The sequence below is a fragment of the Schistocerca gregaria genome, chromosome 5 (assembly GCF_023897955.1).
Source record: "Schistocerca gregaria isolate iqSchGreg1 chromosome 5, iqSchGreg1.2, whole genome shotgun sequence".
Classification (NCBI taxonomy): domain Eukaryota; kingdom Metazoa; phylum Arthropoda; class Insecta; order Orthoptera; family Acrididae; genus Schistocerca; species Schistocerca gregaria.
The window spans coordinates 555,419,688-555,442,538 of NC_064924.1; the positions used below are offsets into that span (position 1 = coordinate 555,419,688).

The window sequence follows — 22,851 nt, forward strand, 5'->3', positions numbered from 1 at the left end:
GTGATCGTTGTCACTGAACGTAAAACCTTCTGGTTGTACCATCTGCATCGACATCTCCGCGAGTCACATTGCTACGAGGGCTGTCCAGAAAGTGTTTTGGTCCACCGCGGCAATGGGAGGGTTAAGGCCGCCATCTTGATGGCATAACGTTCCTACACTCAGTACACATGCAGCGGCGGTAGTGTGTAGTCTCCATCTCCGTCAGTTTGCTTTCTGTTACGTGTTAAAATGTGCGCTGCAATAGAAAATCTAGCGTTCTGTGATTGGATCTTTGTTGCAGTAAAACCGCAAACCAACTGAAATTTTTCAAACACTGACAAAAGTCAAGGCTGACCATACAATACGAGCGCCGGGGAAAAACTTAGCGGAAAAGTCTTGTTTTTCACATCAACTTACGTACCACACACGGCCAATCGTACCCAGAAGCTCCTACGGGATTCTTGATGTTAGGTGTTTGATCATCCACCATACAGCCCGGATTTGGCGCCGAGCAGCTGCCACCTTTTCCCGACAAACAAGACATGGCTCGGTGCACAACGCTTTGATACTGACGCCGAACTGTGTGCCGGTATAAACCAGTTGGCACAGCAATCGCAGGCGGAAAATTTCTTCAGGAACGGTATAGAAAAACTTGTGCCACATTATGATAAGTGCCTCAAATTGAATGGCGATTATGTAGAAAGTAGCTTAGGAGTGAACCCTTAAAGTGTATATGGTGACTTTTCCATATTGTTCATTTTTTATTTAAAACAGTCTGTTACTTTATAGACATCTGTCGTAAATCGTGGTTAAATGTCGGCGTCCGACTTGGAGAGCGCCGGTTCGATTCTCACAAGTGCTGGCTGTATCAGCTTTTACAGTACTACAGTAGGGCGTATTTGAATCCACACACATCTGCACTTGATCCGTCCACTACTCATCTCTGCCTGAAGCTACCCGCCAGGTAGGTTTGGAGCTCCGACACTTACTGCCTTCAGGTGGAACCCGAGAACACACCGGAAGTAAACTGCTCGTTCACTACCACTGATTTCATCGAGTGTAATGAAACTTTTCACGTTTTATGGGGACAGTTCAAAGTGGAAAAATAGTAACGTGAGAACTTATTTTTTTCAATACGATATGTCATTAAGTTGATCTTCTACGTCTTAATTTCGTCTCTACCAAATATTTTATGAACTTCAGGTCTGTTTCCATCAGGAACGGTGTGCTCCACGACCGTATTAATGAGATCCAAGATAGGAGAAAGCGCAGCATCGATCGTAAATTTTTAATCTGTGTACTGCAGATCGATTTCAACTATTATGTACGAGGGTTGGAACTTTAATAGTGGCAACTATTTATTTACAGCTCGTACAAAATAGATAAGTGTTTCAAAGTTTTACTGACCTACAAAGTAGTCACCAGCATTGTGTATAACCCGTTGTCAGCGATGTGGAAGTCGTAGGATACTCTTAGCAGTGCCATTTGTGTTGACAGTTCGACCGGCGTGTCATCACTTCTGTCTCTAATCTGGTCGTAGGTTGTGTTCCAAAAATGAACAGCATAGAGACAGAAGTGATGACACAATCTGCAGGACCTGACTATCATTTTGCAGGACGATGCTCAAGGACGTACAGTGCAAGCTGTTACTGATTTGGTTGACTGATGGGGCTGCTAAGTGCTATACTACCTACTGCACTCCCCTGGCTTAAGCCCTCGTGAGTTCAACTCGATTTCCAAAATGAAGGAAACACTTCACGGCATTCGCTTCAGAACTACCACAAATTCGTCGGGTAATAGACCGCGCCGCTTCAACTGTCAACACAACTGCCACTGCTAAGGCTATCCTACGACTTCCACATCGCTGACAACGGGTTATACACAATGCTGGTGACTACTTTGAATGTCAGTAAAACTTTAATACAAGTATCTATTTTGTACGAGCTGTAAATAAATAGTTGCCACTATTAAAGTTCCAACCCTCGTATTATGTAGCTATATTCAGCGCAGTTATATCAAAGCTGCATTATGACTCATCGTAAATAAAGTCGCAGACGGTACCACACTGATATTACAGGTAACCTATTACAGTTGTATTAACTGAATATCGATGATACAGCCCATAATTTGCGTACACTGTGTGCTGTTTCATGTAGGGCGGACTGCCCGGGGAGGTCTTTTTATTTTATTTTATTTTATTTATTTATTTGATAGTTGTGTGATGGAAAAGCCGACGTTCCGCTAGCATGAACGGTTGGCATTCTCAGATAATTATTATGCACTGCTTTTGTTGGAGTGTGATTATCATTTACACACGATATCAAGCAGTCGTAATCCGAAGAACAGAAACGTGACGCCTCCAGCAACATATCAAGCTTGGCAGCGAAAGTCTTAGTGACTGGATAATGTTTGTCGAAAAATCATATTGCACACCGTCAGCTACTATGAAAACCTTTACTAGATTTGCCAGTTTCGATTTGTACTAATGATCATCAGGCACAAGAAGGCCCTTTATTTTTCAATTGCAGTCTCTGTACATATACAGGACGTTCCAATTCACTCTCTTATGTGTATTCAAATTGATGCCGTAATGGGCAAAAACTTCTTTTTCCTGTTGATTACTAATAAAACTCAAAACGCATAGCTATAATAAGTACTTCAAAGGATCTGACGGTGTGCGACATGATTTTCGACACGTAAGCTGTGGGGCATCAACTGCCGAGAAGATTACCTAACGCACTACGAGTGATTAAGACTGCAAGATCACAGGATAATGTAGGCGCAAGATAAGTCATTGCAAATGTGTAATGATGGTACAGCAATAACTGTTATAACCGCCAGACAGTTGAATTCAAGCATGCAAACGCGCATCCATTGCGTTGCACAGGTTCCGGATGTCAGTTTGTGGGCTGGAGATCCACGCCTGTTGCACTTGGTGGGTCAATACAGGGACATTTAACTCTGTTTGTGGATGACGCTGGAGATGACGTCCGGTATGGCCCATGTGTGCTCGACTGGAGACAGGTCTGGTGATCGAGCAGGCCAAGGCAACATGCCGACATTCTGCAGAGCAAACAGCGGCATGTGGACGAGCGTTGTCCTGTTGGAAAAGACCCCCTGGGATGCTGTTCATGAATGATAGCACAAGAAGTCGCTTCACTAGAGTGACGTACAGCTTTGCACTGGGGGTGCGTGGGATAACCACGAGGGTGCTTCCACCCGAGTCCATAACTCCAGGCGCGTCCAGCACGCAGACGTGTTGGTTGCAGGCCCCCAACTGGCCTCATTTTAACCAAAACACAACCATCGCTGGCACAGAGGCGGAAACAACTTGCACCAGAACACACAACAGACCCCCACGCTGACCTCCAATGAGCTCTCACTTGACACCACTAAAGCCTCAAATGGCGTTGATTTGAGGTCGGAGGAATGCAGGCTAGAAGGGGACTGTCTCGAAACTGTCTTTCAAGCAACCGATTTGTAACGGTTCGTCGTGTCACTGCGGTGACAGCTGCTGCAGATGCAGTAGGAAGCACCATACACCGAACACGATGGTCCCCCCTCTCGGTAGGGCCACGTGGCCGTCTTCATGCGGTCACACCTTCCCGTGACCAGCGTTGCCAGCAGTCATGCACAGTGGCTACATTCCTGCCAAGTATTCCTGCAGTATCGCAAAAGGGCATCCAGGTTCTCGCAGCCACGACCTCGTTCAAACGCAATGAGGTGTCATTCGGGGCCTCAAAGGTATTCTTGAATAACGTCAACGCACCACTCCCAGAGGTAACTAATACCCACGACCGTTACAGCGTGTGGGTAAAGCATAGAGTAAATATCTCTGGAGTGAGCATTCACATGCGCAGGACACATTTTGTGTTGTCACCATACGTGATGTCGGGACGTCGTGTGTTTGTCCGTATAGCGCCCTGAATATTTAGAATGTCACTACATCCCTAGTACAGACGAATTCTTTTCGTACGTGTCGTGGATTATTTATAAATGTTGCTCAGACATTTTAACAGTATCCATTTGATACCTGGAATAAGCCAGCTACGTAACTTTTAAGGGCAAGTGATATTACATTCTGCTTCTTTGCGATAGGAGTCACAGTTCAGATGCACTCGATTTTTGGTAGTTTTAGATATGATGCGGCACTTTATAGTATTACAGAGCCTGACGTACATTTCTGCAGTGATAGTCTTGCAAAACGACTTGACAGTATGCTAGTACTTTTGCAAGTGTCCGAAAAACACCGAATTTGCCACACATTAGCGGTTACATCCCTGCTAATACGTCCTTTTCTCTGCTATTTCTGCGTATTTATTTTCTCGTTTTTGCGACCTAAAGCACAATTTTTCTTACTGGTGATACTTTGAAGTACTTATTTAACGCACTGTACGTACTTGCTCCCAGTTTATTAAATAAAGAGTATACTGAGTAATCTATATACATAATCGACAAGTCACTGATAAATGCATGGAGGATAGTATTTGCTGAAACAACTAACCATTCCCTTTCCTGTTCCAGTAGCAAATTTACGAGAGGAAGCGATTGTTTGTAAGCTTTTGTACGAGCCGTAATATCTATTATATAGTCATAAAATCGTAGAAAAATAGGTCTACAGAATCAAGCCTTAATTATAATGCGTCTCGAAATTTTTAAACATACACAGTGTCTCTTACTAATATGATAACTATAATTAGAGCTACATGGTATGTAGCCATGAAAAGCTACTATCCCTCCATTCACATATTTTTCTTTGCATCCGTAGCAACAACAGTAATTCACCATGGCTATTACACTATCAACAAACGATGAAACACAACAAAAACTCTTGATATTATAAGCCTCTAACGCTGCAGGAAGCACACACGCACAGCGAAGTCCCGAAAACACGTGACAGTGCTGGTTTAATGTGAACAACATGCACAGAACACAATGCTCACTCCAGAGATACACTCAGTCGCAAAAGTATTCGGACAGCACATAACGGCGCATAATTTTGCAGTTTGCCGCATGAACAAATACAGAAATTGCACTTTGTAATGTATTTGGGACTCTGGGTACGATGTCGCAACGTGAAACACGCGTCAAATACGAGGAATTGTTGTTGGACATGAGTCTGTTACGTAATATTTCCTGAAAACGGCATGGGAAGGTGCAACAAAAGTATTCGGACGAAGGCGGACAACGTGAGAGAATAGTTCACTCCGAGACGCACAGAAGGTGAAGCGACTGCAGTGTGTCCGACATTTCCGAGAGACGATAGCGGTGATCAGTAAACACGTATCGCGAGCCTGTGCAGATCGACAAAGGGACGCAGAGGGAAGTGTTCTACCTTCGAGTAAAGGCAGCTTGTCGTTTATCATCACGCGAAGGGGAAAACCTGCTGGGAAATTGCCGCAATCGTGAACATGAAGAAAAGTACAGTTCACGGCATTATTAAACGGTTCGAGAAAGAAGACCGATTGGAATTACGTTGCAGTACAAGACAGCCACGGACATTTTCACAGAGAGATGAACGTGTGATTGTGCGAAAGGCACAACAGAATCCGAAAATATCTGCCACACGAATTGCAAGTGAGGTGGAGGGAGACCTTGGTATAAAAGTTCATCCCGAAACCGTGCGGAGAGTACTACTACGATCGCAGTACCGTGGTCGAGTGGCACGGCGAAAGCCATTCATAAATGCAGTGAACCAGAAGAAACGCATGCAGTTTGCGAGGGAATACGCCGAATACGATCAGGCTTGGTGGAATCGGGTGATATTTTGCGACGAATGTAAATTTACATTATGGCAAAGCGACGAAAAGGCAAACGTGTGGCGAAAGACCAATGAAGAGCTGAATCCCAGGAACCTCAAACCAACAGTAAAGTTTGGAGGTGGGAGCATCATGGTGTGGGGATGCATGTCCAGCAATGGTGTGGGTGATTTAGTGTTCATTGATGATACGATGAACAAGGAAGCGTATTTGAATATACTGCGAGGACATTTGAAGCAGAGTGCACGACATCTAGGTATTGCGGACAACTTTCATTTTTATCAGGATAATGATCCCAAGCATACCGCGCATATTGTACAAATGTGGTTGCTCTTCAATTGCCCGAAAGTATTGCATCCCTCTCCCCAATCACCAGACCTTAACCCAATCGAACATTGTGCGATAAATTGAAACGGATCCTCCGCGTGGACAACATTTATTTCGAAGGAGACCTTGAAAGAGAAACTGCGCCAAGAATGGGCAAATATAGGCACAGATTTCACGAAAAAACTCGTGGAAAGTATGCCTAGTAGATTGGAGGAGGTACTGAAAATGATAGGTGGACCCACAAGGTATTGACATTTTCGTCGTACAACTTATGAACATGTAGCAACAGGGCGTGCAGGATGTTTCATTTTTGTTGTTAATTTTTCTGTTATTTATATTTTGCAAACGAAATAATACAATAATTTCTAATTAATGTTGTTGCGCATATATATTGCTAATAAATATGTTTGGGTTTCATAGTCAGTGTTTCTCGAGCACTCATTGTGAAACTTCCCACTGTCCGGATACTTTTGCGACTGAGTGTATTTACTCTATGGGGTAAAGCAGACCTGATATGCATCATCATAGGAGCGCTACTAGAGCGAAAGTTATGCGTCCCCTACCAACTTCCGTTCATGTCGCACAACACCCTCTTGGTGTTAACGAAGTTTTTTTCTGTCAGTGTCTACAGATTACACTAACACTGCTAACTTATTCCATAAAAGCAACGGACCACCTTGAAATCCAAAAGGCGTGCAACCAGTAATTATAAACAGGAAAGAAGGCGAGAGAATGAAAACAGAGTGAAGGAGAACGGTGACACGCCAGCCAGACGTGCGGTAGGAGCTGATCCGAGAGGCGGCCCAGAACTTGACCTCTCCGAGTCGGCCTTTTTCGGACGGGGACCTCGGCGGCCTCTGGTCACAACACAGTGCAGTGACCCCGAGGCGACATCGTCAAGGAACCGGTTGCAGGCGCCCTGTTTTCGCCGACTGCAGCTGACTTTCGTTGCGTCATACATCCTCTCGTTATGAATGGCTCTGCCGTTACACGTTCCATTCATATCCGATTAACGTTTGCGTCATCACGGGAGCGGGACAACGGATTAGTTCTCCTCTAGAAACCGTACTTCACTTTGTAGACTAATACGGATAAAAATGATAAAATAGCGAATGGCTTATGCCAGGATCAGATAGAACCTCCACATCGTATTTATTTTAATCGCTAGAGATGTATGTGACCGATATCTATTGCTCCACGAATAGTTTCGTCTGTAGAGGCTGAGCATCGAAAATAACGGACTGATGACAGTAAGCATGTCAAATCTGTTTGTTCGATTTCTTGGTTGCTGACAACGATATAATCTCGATTAACAATGCATTAGACGCATTTCGCGTTTGCTTCATTGTGAGAAATTTGCAGTGGCGTCAGATATGTTTACATTTAATCCTAATAATTTTATTTAAAACGGTAAAAACACGCTCTCTCCCAGATTACAAATGGCTGACCAATTCATTTAGCTTGTTTTGTGCTTGTGCATACTTCAGATTTTGTTTCATCTTCATACTGTTTTCGATAGTTTTTTTGATGCAATATAAACTATTATTTGTTGCACTGTGCAAGCTATTGTTAAAACTTTTTATCACCGTTCTAATCAGGCAACGCCGCATTAGCGACTACGGCTTATAAATGATTTTGCCCTTCCCTGGTCCAGCTTGCAGAATCTGTGGTTTCTGGCAGAACAAAGTATTTCATTCATTTTTTCGGTAGTTATGTGATGACCTCGACGCTCAACAGCGAACGGCCGCGATATCGAAATCCAATGTTTCTTATTATTTTATTAACAGAAATATATGTAGTCTGTGACTTGGTCCTTAGCAAGGACCAGTGGGTAAAGGTGTGAAACTATGGCGTTCCTGTCAAGAGGTTATTTTACGTTGACACTTCCAGTTCGCATTTAACAAAGCCCAGGTCCAGCTTTTGTCGACAGATGGCTCTAAACAGTCTACTTGCTTGTTAACAAACCAGTGTCCGACCTGCCATCATCAGAATTCGATTCCATACACAAATTTCTGTGGCCATATCACTGACGTGTTTCAATGCCTGTATTTTGCACGTCGGTACAAATTTGTTTCGAGTTATGCCGTCAGGTATCTTTTCTAATCGGTAACGTTCTCATACTATGAGATACAGTGAAATGTAAAACAGTAAATGTCGAAACTATCAGAGATAACTTTAAGATTTTGTGAACAAGGAAAACCATTTGCCCATAGCCTTTTTTTTTTTTAAATTTGCTGGCAAGATCTTTTCTAGTTATTTCATCGTTGCAACCAGAGAAATATTTACACCTTTTGTATTCAAAGGATTCGTGGCTGCACAGTTGAATGCTTCTGTCAGTAATATCGGCGGTTCAAGAAAACTCCAGTTGAGGATATAGTTTTCTGTTTATCTTCTATTTTCTTATTCGGATTTTAAATTCACATGAATTTTATTTTATTGTTTTCAGTCTTGCGTAAAGAATCAACCATGTAGAATATTAATGTAGCCATACTTTTTAACGAAATAAATTAAATCAACGGTAAATTGCATCAGTTGTACCCAAAACGCAGCTTTAAGTCAGTATTATAAAATTATATTTGATTTCGATAATAAACGAATGAAGTAACGCCATTTTTTAAAGTACACTATTTCGAAATAAATCTCGTATGTTTCGCTGGGTACAAGGAGCAAAGATCCATTATGTTCTGCTGGAATCAAGTTATGCAACAGAACCCTAGCATACTTTTACCACTGACAAGGTCAAGTAAATGGACGTACTAGCAAAACTTTTGAGACCTTTTAAATCACAAAAACAGTCAGATACTGCTGATAGAGCCTCCAATAATTCAGAAATAACATTTTATCACACATGTCCAAGTTGTTCTACCTAATTTCTGCGTCACTTGCACAATTTCACGTCTATTTTAAATCCAATATTTTTACACACTTTCTGTGACTACACTACTTGACTTTATCGCGAGAACTGAAGAAATTACTCACTACAGCTGATATACGTATTTCACACATTGGCTTCGTATTATACTATGAGACAGAGCCGAGTTTAACACTCATCCAAAAGAACACAAAACACAAAGCCGTACTCGCACTTGTGACATTATCTAGTATGGAATTTAGGACAAATTTATTCAATTTAGTGTCTGAAGACGTACTAAACGGTTCGATACTCTTGAATTACATAAGACTATTTTTCACCGGACTCGTCAGATCACTCATCGTTTGTGCTTTATATGTGCACTTGACGTGTAACATTGCTCGGTGATACGCATTAATAAAATTACAATGAACTATAACAGTTGCGAACTACCTGCAATCGAATGGTGCGGTAGGTTAAGTATGATCAATGCGACATTTGCTACAGCTACATTTCTATCTCACAATCCATTGCAACTTGTGTCATTGTAGATCGTACGCTTCAACATTTTCTCTCTCTCTCTCCTCCATCCATATCCCCATCCTCTCACCCTCTTCCTCTCCCTCCCTCCCTCTCTCTGCACCGAGTGAGGTGGCGTAGTGGTTAGCACACTGGACTCGCATTCGGGAGGACGACGGTTCAAACCCCCTTCCGGCCATTCAGATTTAAGTTTTCCGTGATTTTCCTAAATCGCTCCAGGCCAATGCTGGGTAGATTCCTTTGAAAGGGAACGGCCGGCTTCCTTCCCCATCCTTGACACAATCCGAGCTTTTACTCCATCAGTAATGACCTCGACGTCGACGGAACGTTAAACCCTATCTTCCTTCCTTCCTTTCAACTGTCTGCGTGTAGTGTCATTCATGTGAAAGTGAGGTAAGGTTATCGAAATGTTTGAAAATCGTGTAACAGTTGGTACTTGGATACTAGTCCGGTATTTATAGCGTCTAGGATGTGGGAAACCGCCTATAAACCACATCCAGGCTGGCCGGCACACCGACCTTTGTCGTCAATCCTCCAAGTGAATTCGATCTGGGTCCGCTGCACCTGACCGTCCAGGAAGATTCCCTTTAACACGCACAGCTTTCCGGGCAGGTGAAAGTTGTGACACCAACAACTTGAAAAAAATTAGGGTAGTTCAATTGTGTGACTAAGGTGAGTAGGCAGAGCAGATCTTACCACCTTAAAGTCTGAGTTCTGAAAAACGCTTCCCTTCTCCGACTGCGGGAGTAGAACGCAATGGTTCTAAACACCACTAATAATGGCGCGGGCGGAGAGGTGCTAAAGTTAGCCTCCATTAGCACATTACGCGGCCTTAAAGTTCGAGGACCATCGAGAGACTACATTCAGTCGATGCAGCTGAGGCCATCTACCGTCACAGTTGGGAATCTGGTCGAGGCCTCAACAGGAAGGCGATAAATGCTATACGTCATTCTGAATCCTTAGATGGAGATAGTGACGAACGCTGACGTTATAAGTATCGTGAGTACTCTCAGTGTTCACTCTTAGTACATAAACAGCACAAAATTGTTAAGGTTTTCATGGCCACTTGTTGAGAGATTGCCTGTTGGCTGCTGTCCCGCGTTCTTCAGCAGACTTTTGTTTGGTGTTTTTTTTTCTGACATTTTACCGATACGACTGTCTGGCACCGTCAGAGGTTCAACGTCTACTTCTGGTGGTGGACTGGACCTCGTGGGGAGTGAAGCTCTGACAATGCCAGCCACTCGTGCTGGCGAAACGTCAGAAAAATAATGAAACGAAAATCGGCCGAAGAACTTGAGATAGAAACAAACATACAGTTTGTCAAATAAACAGAACTCTGCAGTCTGTCAGAACAGCCAACTGAGGTCCAATAACGAAGTATGATTGCCCCATATTTATTCTTTCTGCGTAATTTTATCCATGCTGGATATCGTTGAATTCCGTGATTGTTGAAATGGTTCAAATGGCTCTGACCACTATGGGACTTAACGTCTGAGGTCATCAGTCCCCTAGAATTTAGAACTACTTAAACCTAACTAACCTAAGGACATCACACACATCCATGCCCGAGGCAGGATTCGAACCTGCTATCGTAGCGGTCGCGCGGTTCCAGACTGAAGCGCCTAGAACCGCTCGGCCACTCTGGCCGGCTCCGTGATTGTTATTCAGTTACTGATTGTTCAAGAAGAGCTCAACCAGCCCTCTTTTATATTCTTTCTTCGTTTTTATTTTTTGTGTGACTTGTTTTCGCCAACACGGATCAACATCAGGTCACTGTTGATGCGGTATTTGCGGCCGATATTAGCACATAGCATAGAGAAACAATACATGCCGGTGTATGGGAAGTACAAGTTATTAATTCCTAAATAACACACAGGAATGAATGTGCACTATTGAAAATTAAGCTTAATTTGAAAGTTAAATTCTGTTTACAAGTAAGTTACATGTAAAGCAGCTGTCATCTTACACTGTCTGCAATGTACCCATGTCTTTTGATTGAGAGTTGTGGAATGAGATAAACTATACCAAAATTCAAAAGAAGCGTCGAAGCAATTTCGAGTGAATGTTACTAAATTAATCATAATTCTGTAGTATTTACTAAAATTATTTAATTTTAATAAACAAAATTTGCAGCTTGTCATTTTCACGTGACTAGTTGCTAGAATAAGTGTAGCTTTCGAAAATTTCAAGAAGTCTAGAGAGAGTGAATGTGAGCGTGTTTACGGTTTGGTGTTTGTGATAGTCTTTGAGGGCACAGTATAGAGTTCCGTTGCAGAGAGCTGTGTATTCATTTATTGTTTGTTGTAATTCTGTATGGTAGTTTTCCTGAATTGTTAATTTTTTTTTTGCTGCACTTGAGAACTGTCAAGTCGGTGTTGATGTCTGTTGGGGTGTGTTGGTATCTATTGGAGGAAAACTGCAAAATCTAAAAAGATATATTCGAAAGAAAAGAAATAATCAACGAAGACACATCTCTCTGCAACAGAACTCTATTCTCTATCCTCAAGGAGCTATCGGGTAAGACCAACCTACGATGTAAATGCGTGCGCGCACGCACACACACTTACACACACACACACACACACACACACAGAGAGAGAGAGAAGAGAGAGATTCAAAACTCCCGCCCAGAACACATTCAAATGTTCAGCTGCCCGCTATCTTTTTCGTAGTGTAAACAGTAACAGCGGTTTTTCATAGTAAAGGTATTGAGGAAACGAGAAAAAGTGAAACGTATTGCATACATACATACATACATACACACACACACACACACACACACACACACACACACACACACACACACACACACACACACGCACGCACGCACGCACGCACGCACACAACACAGACACACACAATTTCCCACACAGTATCAATTAATGTTAGGCCTCACTAGAATATTCCCAGTCGTAAAATTCCGAGATAAATAAGCTTTCTACGTTATGTTCCATATGGCTGCAGATGACAAACTGTGAAAGAAAAGCAATGGGAAAACCACAGTGTGTGGTAAAAATTCTATACCAAAACTTGTCTATTTCTCAAATTTGAAAATACTTTCTTAAAAACTCCAATTCCCATGTGTCCACGTAGTAAAGAGCATTTTTCAACTCATGATGCTTAAAACTACAGCGAAACATGCCTGGATAATAAAGAAAAGATAAAACATTGTTTTACTCAAGGCGGACCACTTCTAAAAACAATTATTTTGTAAGCAAACATGGACACATAAGCTAAAAACTTCAAGATGATTACAGTAGTCTTGTTTTTTATTTAGCCTGCTGAATGCATAGAAAGAGCTTAGTGGTGTAGAAGCTTTATTTCATATTTCCGGCCCTAGGTTCCTTATTGCAAAATGCTCTCAGTCTCATCCTCCGAATTCTGCGTCCGCAGCTTCTGGTCGAGTGGCTAACATTCCTGCATGCGGATCACGGGGTCCCAGGTTTGCTTCCCGGCCGGGTCGGGGATTTTCTCCCCCTGAGGACTGGGTGACTGAGTTGTCCTCATTATTTCATCACCATTCGTGAACTTGGTGAGACTGGACTGTGTAAAGATTGTGAGTTCATACTGGCGCTGATAACGACGCACTTGAGCGCCCCGTAAATCAAGGATCTTCATTATTTTTCCAAAGCTGTTTCACACAGGAAGACTGCACTGTAGTTCCTTCTCTAGATTGTCGCACAGATGAAAAAATGGTACATATCGAAATAGATGACAGAGGGATTGAAAAACAATTAAAATCGCTCAAAAGAGGAAAGGCCTCTGGACCTGATGGGATACTAGTTCCCTTTTACACAGAGTACGCGAAGGAACTTGCCCCTCTTCTTGCAGCGGTGTACCGTAGGTATCCAGAAGAGCGTAGCGTTCCAAAGGATTGGAAGGGGGCATACATCATCTCCGTTTTCAAGAAGGGACGTCGAACAGATGTGCAGAACTATAGACCTATACCTCTAATGTCTATCAGTTGTAGAATTGTGAACACGTATTATGTTCGAGTATAATGACTTTTCTGGGGACTAGAAATCTACTCTGTGCGAATCAGCATGGGTTTCGAAAAAGACGATCGTGTGAAACCCAGCTCGCGCTATTCGTACACGAGTCTCAGAGGGCCATAGGCACGGGTTCCCAGGTATTTGCCGTGTTTCTTGACTTCCGCAAGGCGTTCGATACAGTTCCCCACAGTCGTTTAATGAACAAAGTAAGAGCATATGGACTATCAGACCAATTGTGTGATTGGATTGAAAAGTTCCTAGATAACAAAACGCAGCATCTCATTCTCAATGGAGAGAAGTCTTCCGAAGTAAGACTGATTTCAGGTGTGCCGCAGGGGAGTGTCGTAGGACCGTTGCTATTCACAGTATACATAAATGACCTTGTGGATAACATCGGAAGTTCACTGAGGCTTTTTGCGGATGATGCTGTGGTATATCGAGAGGTTGTAATAATGGAAAATTGTACTGAAATGCAGGAGGATCTGAAACGAACTGACGCATGGTGCAGGGAATGGCAATTGAATCTCAATGTAGACAAGTGTAATGTGCTGCGAATAAATACCAAGAAAGACCCCTTATCATTTAGCTACAATATAGCAGGTAAGCAGCTGGAAGCAGTTAGATCCATAAATTATCTGGGAGTAGGCATTAGAAGTGATTTAAAATGGAATGATCAGATAAAGTTGATCGTCGGTAAAGCAGATGCCAGACTGAGATTCATTGGAAAAATCCTAAGGAAATGCAATCAGAAAACAAAGGAAGTAGGTTACAGTACGCTTGTTCGCCCACTGCTTGAATATTGCTCACCAGTGTGCTATCCGCACCAAATAGAGGACATAGAGAAGATCAAACGGAGAGCAGCGCGCTTCGTTACAGGATTTAGTAATCGCGAAAGCGTTACGGAGATGATGGATAAACTCCAGTGGAAGACTCTGCAAGAGAGACGCTCAGTAGCTCGGTACGGGCTTTTGTTGAAGTTTCGAAAACTTGCCTTCACCGAGGAGTCAAGCAGTATATTGCTCCCTCCTACGTATATCTCGCGAAGAGACCGTGTGGATAAAATCAGAGAGATTAGAGCCCACACAGAGACATACCGACAATCTTTCTTTCCGCGAGACTGGAATAGAAGGGAGAACCGATAGAGGTACTGAACGTACCCTCCGCCACACACCGTCAGGTGGCTTGCGGAGTATGGATGTAGATGTAGATCTGAGCTCTACCAAATTTTTCAAACATCATTCTGTAACCTCCTATGTACCACCTGTACACACTGTTGCAGTGGTAGCCACAGTTGTGGTAGACCATTGGTATTTACAGGGTGTTTCAAAAATAACTAGTATATTTGAAACGGCAATAAAAACTAAACGAGCAGCGATAGAAATACACCGTTTGTTGATATATGCTTGGGACAACAGTACAATTTCAGGCGGACAAACTTTCGAAATTACAGTAGTTACAATTTTCAACAACAGATGGCGCTGCAAGTGATGTGAAAGATTTAGAAGACAACGCAGTCTGTGGGTGCGCCATTCTGTACGTCGTCTTTCTGCTGTAAGCGTGTGCTGTTCACAACGTGCAAGTGTGCTGTGAACAACATGGTTTATTCCTTAGAACAGAGGATTTTTCTGGTGCTGGAATTCCACCGCCTACAACACAGTGTTGTTGCAACAAGACGAAGTTTTCAACGGAGGTTTATTTTAACCAAAGGACCGCAAAGCGATACAATAAAAGATCTGTTTGAAAAATTTCAACGGACTGGGAACGTGACGGATGAACGTGCTGGAAAGGTAGGGCGACCGTGTACGGCAACCACAGAGGGCAACGTGCAGCTAGTGCAGCAGGTGATCCAACAGCGGCCTCGGGTTTCCGTTCGCCGTGTTGCAGCTGCGGTCCAAATGACGCCAACGTCCACGTATCGTCTCATGCGCCAGAGTTTACACCTCTATCCATACAAAATTCAAACGCGGCAACTACTCAGCGCCGCTACCATTGCTGCACGAGAGACATTCGCTAACGATATAGTGCACAGGATTGATGACGGCGATATGCATGTGGGCAGCATTTGGTTTACTGACGAAGCTTATTTTTACCTGGACGGCTTCGTCAATAAACAGAACTGGCGCATATGGGGAACCGAAAAGCCCCATGTTGCAGTCCCATCGTCCCTGCATCCTCAAAAAGTACTGGTTTGGGCCGCCATTTCTTCCAAAGGAATCATTGGCGCATTTTTCAGATCCGAAACGATTACTGCATCACGCTATCTGGACATTCTTCGTGAATTTGTGGCGGTACAAACTGCCTTAGACGACACTGCGAACACCTCGTGGTTTATGCAAGATGGTGCCCGGCCGCTCCGAACGGCCGACGTGTTTAATTTCGTGAATGAATATTTCGATGATAGTGTGATTTGCTTTGGGCTATCCGAAACATACAGGAGGAGGCGTGGATTGGCCTCCCTATTCGCCAGACATGAACCCCTGTGACTTCTTTCTGTGGGGACACTTGAAAGACCATGTGCACCGCCAGAATCCAGAAACAATTGAACAGCTGAAGCAGTACATCTCATCTGCATGTGAAGCCATTCCGCCAGACACGTTGTCAAAGGTTTCGGGTAATTTCATTCAGAGACTACGCCATATTATTGCTACGCATGGTGGATATGTGGAAAATATCGTACTATAGAGTTTCCCAGACCGCAGCGCCATCTGTTGTTGACAATTGTAACTACTGTAATTTCGAAAGTTTGTCTGCCTGAAAATGTACTGTTGTCCCAAGCATATTGCAACAAACGGTGTATTTCTATCGCTGCTCGTTTAGTTTTTATTGCCGTTTGAAATATACCGGTCATTTTTGAAACACCCTGTATGAAAGTAGTTGGTGTTGTAGTGAACCTTTACAATTTAGTGGTGCTTGGTTGACCGTGTTTGCTGACCGCGCCCGCCTGTGTGTCTGTCGGCACAGCTGGGGTCGCTGCGCAACAGCTCGCACAACCTGGTGGTGGGCTGGCGCCAGTACGGCGACCGGCTGCTGCTGCGCCAGACGGTGCACAAGAGCTCGCGCCTCTTCGGCGTCGTCACGGCCGAGTTCACGTACCCGCCGCCGCACTCCTACCCCAGGCCGGCCAACATCACCGCCGTCTACGCCATCGACCTCAAGAAGGACGGCCACGGCGCCTTCGTCAACCTCACGTCCGGGGGCGTCGGCATGCCCAGGGTGTCACTGCGCTTCAAGTCGCAGCGCGGGCACGGCATCAAGCACCTGGTCGAGGTCTACGGCAAGTGACACGGTGGGTACCGCTCTAGCCAGCCCGACCCGACGGCTCTCCTGCGTCCAGTTGGGTCGTCAGTCTTCTGAATGGCCCGACGAGGCTCTCCCCCAATTCCTCTCCTGCGCCCATCTCGTCTTGTCAGACCTCATTTGCACCACACATCCTCAGTTACTTGCTGGATGTATTCCAGTCTCTGTCTTTCCTACAGTCTTTGCCCTCTACAGCTCCTCCTTTTACCATATAAGTTATTCCCTGATGTCTGAACACATGTCATATCATCCTGCCCCTCCTTCTTGTCAGTGTTTTCCACTTATTCATTTCCTCGCCGATTCTGCGCAGGATCTCCCTATTCCTAACCTTATCAATCCGGTTGATTTTCAAAATTTGTTCAAAAGTGGTTCAAATGGCTCTGAGCACTATGGGGCAAAAACTCGACGATCAACAAAATCCGCGAATGTTCATGTCGGAGAGTACTGCGTGAATGGTAACAATATCTCGATCAATTTAATAATGTGATGGACATCCGAGCATGGAGGGCAGGGTGTTGTCGGTTCGCCTTGTCACGCGAGCAATAGTATGGTCGCAGTAGCAACTGCCGTTGTTTTGCGTTGCCGGTGTGGATACGTCCGCTCGCTCAAAAAAAGGATTTAAATGGCTCTAAGCATCTGAGGTCATCGGTCCCCTAGAACTTACAACTACTTAAACCTAACTAACCTAAGGACATCACACACATCCATGCCTGAGGCAGGATTCGAACCTGCGACCGTAGCGGTCGCGCGGTTCCAGACTGTAGCGCCTAGAACCGCTCGGCCACTACGGCAGGCTCAAAATTCGTGTGTAGCACCAATCTCAAACGCTTCGATTCTCTTCTGTTTCGGTTTTCCCACAGTCCATGTTTCACTACCATGCAAAGCTGTGCTCTAAATGTACATTTTCAGAAATTCTTCCCTAAATTATGGCCTACGTTCGATACCAGTAGTCTTCTTTTGGCCAGGAACTACCCCTCTGTCAGTGCTAGTGCTATTTATGTCCTCATCGCTTCCTCTGTAAGCCGTGCGGGATTAGCCGAGCGGCCTTGGGCGCTGCAGTGATGGACTGTGCGGCTGCTCCCGGCGAGGGTTCGAGTCCTCCCTCGCACATGGATGTGTGTCTTTGTCCTTAGGATAATTTAGATTAAGTAGTGTGTAAGCTTAGGGACTGCTGACCTTAGCAGTTGAGTCCCATAAGATTTCACACACATTTGAACATTTTTTTGCTCCCTCTGTAATGAATTTATTTGCTTCCATGCTAGCAGAACTCGAATGAAACAGTGACCTCAAATATTTGCACATAAAGTAGCACAACTCCCTAGCTTCGTCTACTTTGTGGTCACCAGTGCCGATGTTAAGTTTCTCGCTGATCTCATTGCTGTTACTTCACATCACTTTCGTCTCTTTCCAGTTTCCTCTCAATCCACGTTCTGTGCTCATTAGACTGGTCACTCCTGTCAACAAATCTTCTAATTCTTCTTCACTTTCACTGAGGATATCATTGATATCCTCTCACCCTGAATTTTGAACCCAGCCTTGACATTTCTTTTATTTCCCTAATTGATTCTTCACTGTTTACATTGAACACTAGAGACGAAAGTCTGGATCCCGGTCTTACGCCCTCTGTAACCCGAGCACTTCGTTCTTGGTCTTCCACTCTTATTGTCTTTTGTGTATTATTCTTGTCAGCAACTTGGGGTGCATGAGCTCTGGAGCTGATTGTGGGATTAGTCTCGCACTTGTCGGCTCTTGCAATTTTCGGAACTGTGTCGATGATATTTTTTCGAAAGTCTGACTATGTCGGCAGCCTCGTACATTCTTCACATCAACATGAATATTTATTTTGTTACCACTTCCCAACCGTCCCTCCAAAAATGGCTCTGAGCACTATGGGATTTAACATCTGTGGTCATCAGTCCCCTAGAACTTAGAACTACTTAAAGCTAACTAACCTAAGGACATCACACACATCCATGCCCGAGGCAGGATTCGAACCTACGACCGTAGCGGTCGCGCGGTTCCAGACTGAAGCGAAGGGCCTAGAACCACTCAGCCACACCGGCCGGCCACCGTCCCTCCTCCCCCCCCCCTCCCCCCCCCCCCCCACACTCCACAATGTGAATGCGAGTTAAAGCTCAAAATAGAAACAAATCAGTGAGAAACGTTTGGCGCCTCACAGGTTTTAACATGTAGAGGTAATAGTAAGAGGGCAAATGAAATGCAACGAACTCATTTGTAGCGGAGGCAAATTGAAGACCTTGAATTGTCTTGGCTAGAAAACGTAATGTATTCTTAAAGAAAATCGGCCACAGGCTCATGGCGTGCCCGTTACTAGAGTGCTGCTCCAGCGTTCTGAGTCCCTGTAACACAGGCATGACAACAGCCATCGAATGAATTCAGAAGCGCTTGTGTAATAACGGTGATCAGGAAACTTAAATGGGAACATTTTGAACAAAGACGGCGTTGTTTTCGCGGAATTCAACTGGGCGTATTTCAACTGCGTTGAAACAATCGTATCCACCCGGTTACCTGCTCATATTAACGCGACCGCTTCCGGCATGGTTGGTAGAACACATTCTCAGACGTCAAGGGAGCACCAGTTTAGTATTGAAGGAAACTGTGGGGGGTCTGTAGCTCCTCGCTTCTTCGAACGATTTCCGTGGACTGCCTCCAAACGAAAAGCGAATTCTTTCGGCGATTTATGGTGATACAGGAGGCCTGCTTGTATTTTTATCTTTGCATAAACATCCTGCTTCTTCAAACTGTACTTGCCAGTTGCAAACGTCTTTTGTAATTTGGAGGGGCTTCATTGTATCGCTGATTAAATCTTCAGTGCACCTGATGACAAAATGACAATTGTTAAGTTACACCAGGCACAGTGCCTTTTGTACGGGGCCCGCTACTTCCACTTATGAAGCGGAATCGTACGCATCATCGCATATCCACCTGCTTCAGATTGAATGCGCATGCGCAACCATCGAATTTTTCTACTTTCTTTTACATTCTCTGTAATTTTTATCGACGTATCGCTATGGCTTAAATACTTACATCCCTTTTGAAATAGCTATTTTATTTTGAATTGTTCTGTATTTAAAATGGTTTGTAAGATGTAATTGTATAAATAATCAAAGAACTTGCCTCAGTTGCCACACAAAAACGCATTCGTGAAATAATGTAAAGGCGATTCCGCTCATTTTCGTAAGAATCTGTTTAAACCACAATACGAAAGAATCGTGTAATGTATTGGTACAGATTTGTAGACAGTATCAAGACTAATCCTTTTAGTAACCCTGGTAACTAATACCACAGGGAAAAAACGTGAATTGTATTGTATAATCGTTTTCCTCCTCATCCATTGATATGAATGTTTACCACCCCCATAGCTCATGTTAGACCTAGAAATAGATAGTAAATGGAGCAGCTATATTCGTTGCCATTCCCAATTCAGAGTAATGTTGGAAAACGATTTTTCGTCATTGAAAAAAAAAGTACGCACCACAAATTCGAAGATGCTACGAAATGCTAATCATTTCGAAAAAACAACGTAATCTTTTGTTAAACCACCTAACGCAGTTGAATTTACAGAGATCAATTTCTATCATTTTTACAAATATTCGACATAGTCACTTTCCCTACAATACTGCCGCAGATCTAAACATTGCCTGAAATTGGAGCTCCCGAAAAGTGTTGCTATAGTAAATATTAAAGTTTGTTGTTGTTGTGGTCTTCAGTCCTGAAACTGGTTTGATGCAGCTCTCCATGCTACTCTATCCTGGACAAGCTTCTTCATCTCCCAATACCTACTGCAACATACATCATTCTGAATCTGCTTAGTGTATTCATCTCTTGGTCTCCCTCTACGATTTTTACCCTCCACGCTGCCCTCCAATACTAAACTGGTGATCCCTTGATGCCTCAGAACATGTCCTACCAACCGATCCCTTCTTCTAGTCAAGTTGTGCCACAAACTTCTCTTCTCCCCAATCCTATTCAATACTTCCTCATTAGTTATGTAATCTACCCATCTAATCTTCAGCATTCTTCTGTAGCACCACATTTCGAAATCTTCTATTTTCTTCTTGTCCAAACTGGTTATCGTCCTTGTTTCACTCCCATACATGACTACACACCATACAAATACTTTCAGAAACAACTTCCTGGCACTTAAACCTATACTCGATGTTAACAAATTCCTCTTCTTCAGAAACTCTTTCCTTGCCATTCCCAGTCTTCATTTTATATCCTCTCTACTTCGACCATCACCCGTTATTTTGCTCCCCAAATAGCAAAACTCTTTTACTACCTTAAGTGTCTCATTTCCCAATCTAATTCCCTCAGCATCTCCCGACATAATTAGACTACATTCCATTATCCTTGTTTTGCTTTTCTTGATGTTCATCTTATACCCTCCTTGCTAGACACTATCCATTCCGTTCAACTGCTCTTCCAAGTCCTCTGCTGTCTCTGACAGAATGACAATGTCATCGGCGAACCTCAAAGTTTTTATTTCTTCTCCTTGGATTTTAATACCTACTCCGAATTTTTCTTTTGTTTCCTTAACTGCTTGCTGAATATACAGATTGAATAACATCGAGGAGAGGCTACAACCCTGTCTCACTTCCTTCCCAACCACTGCTTCCATTTCATGCCCCTCGACTCTTATAACTATCATCTGGTTTCGGTACAAATTGTAAATAGCCTTTCGCTCCCTGTATTTTACCCCTGCCACCTTCAGAATTTGAAAGAGAATATTCCACTCAACGTTTTCAAAAGCTTTCTCTAAGTCTGCAAATTCTAGGAACGTAGGTTTGCCTTTCCTTAATCTGGCTTCTAAGATAAGTCGTATGGTCAGTATTGCCTCACGTGTTCCGATATTTTTACGGAATCCAAACTGATATTCCTCGAGGTCAGCTTCTACCAGTTTTTCCATTCGTCTGTAAAGAATTCGTGTTAGTATTTTGCAGCCAAAGTTATGATTGATTATGAAATGTGTGTTTTTTGGCATTTCAATATGCTGCCACGAACGCAGTCTGCTTAAACATAATTATTACAGCATTAATAAAAAGACACACAGGAAAAGGATTTCTTTGAAGATGTGTTATATTGTAATTCCATTCCGGCTTCTCAGCAAACGAAAGGTAAAGCGCGCCTCAGCGACCGATAATGCAACAGTGTACCCTGCAGTCTCTGCACTTAGCGACAGCGTCAGTCCGGTGGGACTTGAGCCCGTTCACACCTCTCGTCCATACTGAGTGTCAACAAGCGCACGGCTCGTACTCATTGATCCGAAGCCGCTATCGAGTGGCCTGGAGCTGATAGGGAGAGCTGTCTCGTGTCCGAAGTGAGATAGCGCGGGATTTCGGCACTGAAGGTGCGAGGCGTCGCAGACAGCAGGCAGTTAGACGTAAGTGTTACGGGCTGCTCTCTGCCGACAGAACCACCCGCCCCACCGGTGTCTCTCAGGTTACACTGGGTATGCGGATCTCGTCTGATGTCTAAATTCATCGCCGGCAGTTCGAGCAAACATCCTTAATAAATTGTAAGATTTCTAGTTTTTTCCGGCTGCGGTGGCTGGGCGGTTCTAGGCGCTTCAGTCCGGAACCGCGCGGCTGCTACTGTCGCAGATTCGAATCCTGCCTCGGGCGTGGATGTGTGTGATGTCCTTAGGTTAGTTACGTTTAAGTAGTTCTACGTTCTAGGGGGCTGAAGACCTCAGTAGTTAAGTCCCATAGTGATCAGAGCCATTTGAACCATTATGGCAGATTTCTCGGAAGGACAACAGCGAACAACAAGCAGGCGTGTCTCTCACTACACACTTCTCCATCTAGCAATATTTACAAGTCCCACAGGCTCTATGTTAGCTTTCACAAAGACTCTCATCATTTGGCAATAGTTATTTCGAAGGTATGAAGATGTATTATTGTTATGTATTCTTATCTCTTCATGGTGGTACAACAATGTGAATTAATTATTTTAATTTAAAAAATGAAAACTTACTAGATATCTGTTATTTGGATCCGCCCACTTCGGCAATTTTATATATGATTCCATCATGTAATCAACGTGACACTGAGGAGACAAAAGTCACGGGATAGCCATACGCATA

At 43.7% G+C, this 22,851-nt stretch overlaps 2 protein-coding genes across 2 annotated transcripts in view; one reads left to right on the forward strand and one right to left on the reverse strand.

Annotated features, from left to right (window-relative positions):
* Window positions 1-22,851, reverse strand: part of LOC126272703 (protein Wnt-5b-like) — a 542,678-nt gene that overhangs the window by 343,172 nt on the left and 176,655 nt on the right. The gene's annotated exons all lie outside the window — the stretch shown is intronic.
* LOC126272706 (probable salivary secreted peptide) overlaps window positions 1-22,851 on the forward strand; it is a 31,440-nt gene that overhangs the window by 4,685 nt on the left and 3,904 nt on the right. The window contains exon 2 of the mRNA XM_049975742.1: window positions 16,410-16,734. Coding sequence (XP_049831699.1) covers window positions 16,410-16,730 — 321 coding nt within the window. The 3' untranslated portion in view covers window positions 16,731-16,734. The remainder of the gene's footprint in view (window positions 1-16,409; window positions 16,735-22,851) is intronic.